Raw genomic sequence first — 8800 nt, forward strand, 5'->3', positions numbered from 1 at the left:
TTGGGATTCCGGTTGGAATCAATTCGAGGAGAACTTCATCGTGGCAGCCTCTGGTGGACAGATTGAAGGCGCGTTTGGCTTCTTGGAAAGGAAAATTCCTCAATTTTGGCGGTATAATTACTTTGCTCAAGTCAGTTCTTGGCAGTCTGTATATATTTTTCATGTCCTTCTATAGGGCTCCTGTGGAGGTTTGTAAACAGATAGTTAGGATTCAAAGTAAATTTTTATGGGGTGGTGTCGGTGTAAAGAAGAAAATTCATTGGGTCAATTGGAAGACGGTTTGTCAGCCGATAGAGAAAGGAGGGTTAGGCCTTAGAATGGTGGATGATTTTAATGTTGCCTTACTTTTAAAGTGGAGATTGAGGTTATTGCAAGGAGAAGATTCTCTTCGATTTAATATTTTATCTGCGAGGTATGGAGATGTGAAGATTCAGGTTGTCGTTGAGAATGTCAGGACTAATATAAGATATGCTTCTTTGTGGTGGAAGGATATCATTGACTTGGAAATAATACTCTTTTTTGGTATTCTGTTTGGTGCACAGAATCGAATTTAAAAACGGTTTTTCCGGATCTGTTTTCGCGGTCGGTGCTCAAATCTCATTCGGTTGAGGAGATGGGGAGGTGGGTTAATAATGGTTGGGAGTGGGGTGATTTAGGGATTTAGTTAGAGGAGGGGGGACCCTAGAAATAGCTTGCAAATCCTGTTATCTATGCTGCTGCAGATTCTGCCAAAGGCTCACTTGGTAGATTTTTTGTTCTAGATGCAGATACGGATGAAGTTTATTCGGTCAGAGCTGGATATGAATTTCTGTCTGCTTCAAATTCTCAGTTTGGTATCGTCGGAGATCGTCAAAAGCCGGCTGCAGCAGTGTGGACATCGTCAATTCCTTATATAATCAAAGCATTTATATGGAGATGTATCATTAACCGGATACCGACGAAAGATATTTTATTCGTAAGAGGGTGTATATCATTTTATTCTGAATTGAATTGTGTTTTATGTAACAATTATGATGAATCTTTGGATCATCTTCTTCTCTCTTGTTCTATCGCGAAGGAGGTGTGGGGGATCATTTCAGATTGGGTTGGCGTGGAGATGGGTAAAGAATCGTCGGTGTGGCCGAGCTATCTTCACGCAAGGGCAACTTTCAAGTTAAAAAGGGTTAAGAAGGCTTTAGAAGGGATCATTTGGATTGCGGTGTGTTGGATTATTTGGATTAAGAGGATTTCGGCGATTCTTTCGAATGAACATTGTTGTGTTTCTGATTTGGTTTGAAGTATTAAGGCTATAGTGTGGAAGTGGTCTCTCTACGGTGAAATTACTCACACCTGAATTTTGTAAGGATCTAATGTTTTTCATTTGGTAAGATGTATTTGGTGAGTAATTTGCTTTTTTTTCGAGGTTTTTCCTCGTTTTATAATTGGGATTGAGTACCCCTAATACTCTTGATTAATCAAATCCTTGCTTACCAACAAAAACGGTTAATAAAATATAAGTTAGCTCCCTTGTATTAGACATGAACCTTCTAACAATGTCTTTGTTGACATAAACGTTTTTGAAAATATTATGTTTTGTCACTATATAAATTTTGAAACACAAATTTGTTAGGTTGAAATCACTACGAGTTTAGTAGCATAAAATATATAGATTAACAAATAGAAAGAAGAATGAATCATCTATTTTAGTTCTCTAATATAGATAAGTTACTATATTGGAGGTTTATATAATTCAATATATTTTTTGTTTTGCAATGTAATTTCATAATTTTAAATTTAAATGCATTGAAAATAGGCGTTTGATTACAAATATCATAACAATTTTATTTTTATTTTTATAAAATATAAATTCATTATTAATAACTAAAATATGTCTAATAAAAGGCTTAAATAGTCTTTTGATCCTTATAAGTTAACGTGCTTTTACTTTTCGTACTGTATCTTTTTTTTTTTTTTGAAAAAAATCTTTAAATGTTGTATTTCGTTTGATTTTAATCTGTAGGAAAATCTGCCGATTTTCTTTCAAATTTTTCTACAAATTTTAATTTTAAAGTGAAATTCTGGTATGACAGAACCCAGATGTCATATACGATGTCGTAACATCTGGTCTGTTATAAACGCAACAATGGTAGGATAGGATGATCTTTAATTTTGGTTCAACACCAGTATGCTAAACAATCATAATAATACTGGAACCATTTATGCATAGTGATAACTTAGTTATCACAACCAGATTTTTATCTGAGGTGGTTCTGTAAAAGCACAAGCTTTGGAAGTATTCCCTGATGTCATATTGAATGTCGTTACATCTGATCTGACATTATAAAACAGACAAGGTAGGAAAAATAAAACATTGCAGAAAATAAAGAACACATCAGAATTGTTCACCCAGTTCGGTTCAATCAACCTACTCTGGGGGCATACCAAGCCAGGGATGAAGTCCACTATTAGCAGTATCAATTCAGAGCTAAACTCCCAGTTTACAACTCCTCACTTAATCACTACCCAATGACCCTTCTACCTAGGTTCTCCCTAGATATGAAATATCTCCATTCCACTCCCAATCATAGCAATGATGTCTAGCAGTCAACAACTCAGCCACTGCATCGACGGCTTAATCACCAACAATTTAAATATACATAATGGAGTAGTTCCAAGAACACAATCTTCACTCATTGCTTCACAGCTTCTGAGTGAATATAATAAACCTCTTACCTACAGGCTTCGAGGCACAAATCAGTGACCATTCCACAACCTGGGTGGTTCACTTACACGGCTAACCCTAAAAACTACATCTTGTCAATACTCGGCTAGCTTACTAAACTAGGTTACAAAGTTTCCTATTTATAACCTATTCCCAACTGGACTTGGGCTTACAATCACAACATTATTTGCTGTTACAAATCACAGAAAACTTTCTGCTAAAAACAAGGTCTTCAATCATAAGTTTCCTAATTTATCTTCATAATTAGAAACTGCATAATTCTCGAATATTCTAATCTTGATTCTCTTGACCTTTAAACCTGCGCCACATAGGATTGCATAATATTCCATAGAATATTCTGCATCTTTTGAGTACTTACTGAATCTTTATATTCCAGCTCAGCAGGCGCGTGACAGCTAAATATAACAGTAACTGCTGTCAAATACTGATGTCACAGAGCATGCCGTGACATTCCATAGAACATCTTGATGTTGTACCTGTTCTGCATAAATCACAGCAAACCGTATTCTTCACTTCAATTCTCTGCTTCTCACATATCAGGGTACCAAAAAGACAGCCCATGATTTGTTCTATTACTGATGTACAATCAACATAATCTTTAGTTTCCCAAAATAAAGACTGAGATAAATAAGGAGACATAATAGAAACAGAACAGAAAACGTAAGAGCTACTGCTGTCAAATACTGATGTCATGACGTCGGGCATGACATCCAACTCACAGCATGTATTAGCTTACACAACCAGAACTTGCATAACCTTTAACACTACACACCACATGTCATGACCTTAGTCAAGACAATAGAATACACATGAATGTTTTACCACAAAATGCAACCAATCAAAACATCTACATAAAGATTAAAACTAAAAAAAAATTAACATTCAAGGGTCTTTTTCAAAAAAAAAAAAATACAGAGGCAAAAATAAAAAACGTGCCAAAAGACTATTTAAACTAACTTAATAGAAAGATTAAATGTGATTCTGGTTGAAATATTAAATTTACAAATTTATTCTATAGATTTTTTTTATTACATTTACATGATGAAATATATGTTGTACCAATTGATTCACTTAGTCACCTTTTTGATATAGGATGGTTGGCATCCATTATTGACAATTTAATCCTTATGGTTGCTTATTAATAATTGATTTTTTTGGTGATAATTCTAAGATATTGTAATTTCTTTTGTTTTCGACTTTTTTTTAAGTTATTGAATTTGTTTTAGTTTTTTCTCATTGATAGGCCTTTGACACATGTGTATAAGAGAATGGGGCAGAAAGGAAAATAAGAAGGGAAGACAAAATGCACTTGGGGCACACTTAGGAATGATAGATTTACCCTTTTATAAGGAGCTACTCTTCATTCCACCTTAGTATTGTTTCCATTGTAAGAAGTTTATCATATATGACACTCAGATATATCACATTGTAATTAGCTGTGTTATTACTGTTGGGTGTTAATTTTTTGGATTGTTTTTCAATATTGTTATCAATTTTTCTGGTAAATAAAAAGTAAAACTCTAGGCCAATAGAATTTTGAGTTAAATAATAGTAAAATCTAAAAAAAATAATTATCAAATATCATCTCTTAATGTGAAAATATGTTCAATTAGTTTTTAAATAATGTATTATATTTATAAGGAAAACTCTCATCCCATTTCTTCGAGTTCTCCCACACCATGTGCATTTCCAAAAATATTTTATATTTGAGTATTATGAGGAGGATTGAGATATTTTGATCTATAACATAGTTTTATAAAATATATATAAATAAACATTTTTTTAATTAATATTTTTATATAAACACCTTGTACTGAAATTTTTGTGTTAAAAGAAAAGAGAAGTTATAAACACTTTGGACTAACTTCTTAATTTGAATATAATTGAATATTTTATTTAAAGAAAAAAATTGTTTTGTATTCGCTAAAAAATATTATTACTTTCAACTGAAATATTGCTAAAACAATATACATTTACATAAATAAATAAAAAAATGTGTGCATTGTAAACAGAGTAGATTACAAATATTAAAACAAATTCTTTAATTTTTTATAAAAAAATTAAAATTATATTATTAAAATATATTTAATAGTTAATTAAAGATTAAAAACAGTAGTCATTCTAATTTGCTAACAAATGTTAACATGAACATATAAAAATTACTTTTCCGAAATGTATTTAAATATAGATCAACATGTATCACTTTCATAACGTTTGGAAGAACTCTTGGCATTTCTATAAAAATGAATATATATATATATATATATATATATATATATATATATATATATATATATATATATATATATATATATATATATATATATATATATATATATATATATATATATATATATATATATATATATATATATATATATATATATATATATATATATATATATATATGAAATGTATGATTAAGAGAGACATATTTAAAAAATTGAAGAATGTGAAAGATATATGCGCTATTTGCAAGATATAATAGTGGTTCATGCATATAGTTGATGTTGTGCAAATGAAATGCATGACATTAAGAGTTATATTTAACATGTAGTTAATGTTATGCGAATGAAATGCATGATACTAAGAGTCATATTTAATTTATGAGATTGTAAGTGAATCAATTATGTATGATTTATGTATTAATTAAAATATGAATAATATATTTAACATGTTTTTAATTAATTGATTATTTTATATTTATTTTTTTAAGCAAATTGTATTTTTTTTTTTTTTTTTTTGTGTAAGCAAGATTTCATTAAAATGGAGAACTAAATGTTCTCAAAAACCGATTACACAGAAAGCGGGAAAACCCGACAAAAAGAAATTACAAACCAATTAGATTTACGATAGGAATAACAACGGATCCTTGTTAAACTCGTAAAAACTACAAATGGGATGAGTAATTTCTCCAATAAAGGACCATTTCCAAACCAAAGATTTAATCTTCCACAACGTATTATTCACATCCCAACCTTCATTCCGAAAGCATATCCCATTCCTAGTAATCCAAAGAATCCATAAAGTAGCTAACCACACAACACCTAATTTACCCACTTTCACTTTTTTCTTTTTACAAAAATAATACCATTCCATGAAACTCTTTTTGCACTCTTCTTCCATGACACTCCAAGGCTTCCCAATCCAACAAGAAATTTCCCTCCACACCACCTCCACCACTTTACAATTCAAGAAGGAGTGCTCTCGGTTTTCCGGAACGAAACCACAAAAAACACACTTTAAATTATCTTGAGACAAAGCTATACCTCTAACCGTAAGTAAATCCTTAAAAGGAAGCCTATTCACAAAAAACCTCCAACCAAAAGCTTTGATTTTAAAAGGGACCTCCAACTTCCATATCAACGACAAAGCCTCATTAAACTTCTCAAAAGGCCCACACGGAGTACGCATACTAGCAAAATGTCTATAGCAAGATGCCACAGAGAAGAAACCATCCGCCGAGAACTTCCAACTAACCTCATCTTTCCCTAACAAAGACGGACCACGACCCACAATGGAATTCCGGAAAGAATCCCATTCCTCCCTCAAATCAAGACTAGAACTTTGATTATCCCAAATACCACAATTACCCCATTCCCAATTGCCATTACTCCACCCTCCCATTCCCGCCACCGACACATTTTTCAAACAAGAGGAAGAAAACAATTTCGGATACTCCTCTTTCAAACTCTTGCCATTCCTCCAATTAGCCTCCCAAAAAGGGGTATTAAGCAAATTGTATTGAAAGGAGAACAAAAGTTTTCACATAAGATTACAAAAGAACGAGGATAATCTCAGAAAAGAAAATTACTCTCTAATTTAAATCTAATTTAAATAAAACAAATTTTTTTGCTAAATTCATAAAACTTACCATTGAAAAGACTAATTTTACCTATAGAGATCACCTCCAATTAAATCAAAACTTTACAACTCATGCCATGTCGAAGATCTACAAGTTGATTAAAAGAAACAAGTTTAATTATGAGAAAATTCACTACTCTAAATAGAGGTTAACACAAACATTTTCTATAACATTTTTTTCCTTCTTATTTCAGAATTTTAAATTTTTATAAGGGTATCAACAACATTATTTTTTAGAAAAGCATTAAGAAATTTTGAAAGGTGAATTTCAAAAATGACAATTCTACTTTTAATTATTGTTTGTCCTTAAACAATTTGACTAAGATAGAAAAATTATGAGTAAAAATATTTCTCTTAAGAAAACTTGAAGGGATGCATGTAAAGTACTGGATTGTAATCCATGCTCTACATTTGCTTGGGTTTAGATAACTCAATAATCTGCCTTAAAACGTTCTAAAACACATAATGCATCAGATGAAATTTTTAATATTTTCCTATTTTCATGATTCATTTCATTAGTATAGGTAGATTTTCACAACAACAAATATAACAACCCACACAAACAAATACAAAAAACAAACAACTAAAAAGTTGTAGAATCCCTCATTGTTAAACTAAACAATATTCACAATGTAAAGAAAAGGGAGATGGAAAATGTACTGTCACTAAGAGATGGAAAATTATCAAATGAATGAAAATGTCTTTTAATTTGTTTAAATAGTTTTATATGTTAGGTTTTATTTAAAATGTTAAATAATAATAGTAGGTTTTAAAATATTTAAACATTAATAGTTTATAAAATAGATTTTAAAATGTTAAAGTTTAGGTGAAAAATATGTTAATAGTTTAAATATTAATAGTTGAAATATTAAATAGTAAAAAATATTTAACTTGTCAGATATTTAGTTTATTAAATATTTAGTTAATTAAAGTCCCTTATATTTATAACTTTTCATTCATTTATGTATTATTTTTTTAATAAACTAATTATGCAATAAACTATATAATTGAAAGTTTAATAATTGAAGTATTAAATATTTAATAAATTGATTACTTAATGAACAAAACATTTAAAATATTAATATTTTAAACAAAACGCACATATTTTTCCAACACAAAATATTTTAATTATTAATGGAAAAAATTGTTTAACAAAATATAGTAAAACTTACCATTATTATTTAATAGTTTAAATAAAACTTAGCATTAATATAAAGAAGCCAATTTACTACTAATAAAATAAATATGAAATATTTAATAAAAATATTTGCAGTGATTTGTTGCTGTATATTATTATTTATTAGAATAAAACAATAATTAATATCAAAACTCAAAAGAAAACAAGATATATTTCAAAAAAATTACCTTATTATATAATGTTAATATATATATATATATATATATATATATATATATATATATATATATATATATATATATATATATATATATATATATATATATGAACTGCAATTATATATTAAGTAACATAAGTGATTTGGGGGAAAGGCTCTAGGGCTATGAGCAAAATGTTCCTAATTCAAATTCCTTATGTGGAATATCTAAAATATTTAAAAAAAGCAAATTTTTTAAACCAATTTCAACTAGAAATAGACATATGAGGACCTACACAAAAAAAAAATTCAGGAACAAAAACCAAAATCTCAATTTTTTTAATAAGCATGGTTCCCTAAGCGGCAAATTTTTCTTAACGAATTTCAACTAGAAATAGACATATGGGACCTACACAAAAAAAAAAATCAGGGACGAAAACCAAAATCTCAATTGTTTTTAATAAGCAGGTTTTTAAAATAAAATAAACAAACAAACCAACATTTCAAAAAAATTACCCAACTAATCATGTTTGGGTTTTTTTTTCATGTAGGCGCTATTGGGATGACGCCTCTTTTTTCTTTTTTTTCAATTACCTGCAAATTTACATAAGAAAATATTTAATTATTCCTCTGCAAGTAAAGAGGTTATCAGTTTGCTTGTTATTTATCATGTTGTATAGTTACAAGTATAAATTGTTATTTATGTTAAATTTACATCTTATTTTACAAATCTCAATTTTTTATGTGAATCAACTTTTTCATCAGTCTAAGGCATTCATTATATGGACTCAACAGAGAAATATCATGATTGTGGTTTGGGCAATCTACAGTAAACCACCATTTTCTACCGGAAATAGATCCCTTCAGCTTTTTGTTTGCT

At 29.4% G+C, this 8800-nt stretch overlaps 1 protein-coding gene across 1 annotated transcript; it reads right to left on the minus strand.

The window, feature by feature from the left end:
• Positions 1–5569: 5569 nt before the first annotated feature.
• Positions 5570–6349, minus strand: LOC131639593 (uncharacterized). The gene has a single exon (XM_058910076.1). The coding sequence runs from the start codon at positions 6347–6349 to the stop codon at positions 5570–5572; it is 780 nt and encodes a 259-aa protein (XP_058766059.1).
• Positions 6350–8800: the final 2451 nt, after the last annotated feature.

Source organism: Vicia villosa, unplaced genomic scaffold (genome assembly GCF_029867415.1).
Source record: "Vicia villosa cultivar HV-30 ecotype Madison, WI unplaced genomic scaffold, Vvil1.0 ctg.002705F_1_1, whole genome shotgun sequence".
Classification (NCBI taxonomy): Eukaryota; Viridiplantae; Streptophyta; class Magnoliopsida; order Fabales; family Fabaceae; genus Vicia; species Vicia villosa.

Bases quoted from the DNA above. Each gene is read 5' to 3' on its own strand.
- LOC131639593 (XM_058910076.1), bottom strand. From the start codon at position 6,349: ATGGGAGGGTGGAGTAATGGCAATTGGGAATGGGGTAATTGTGGTATT.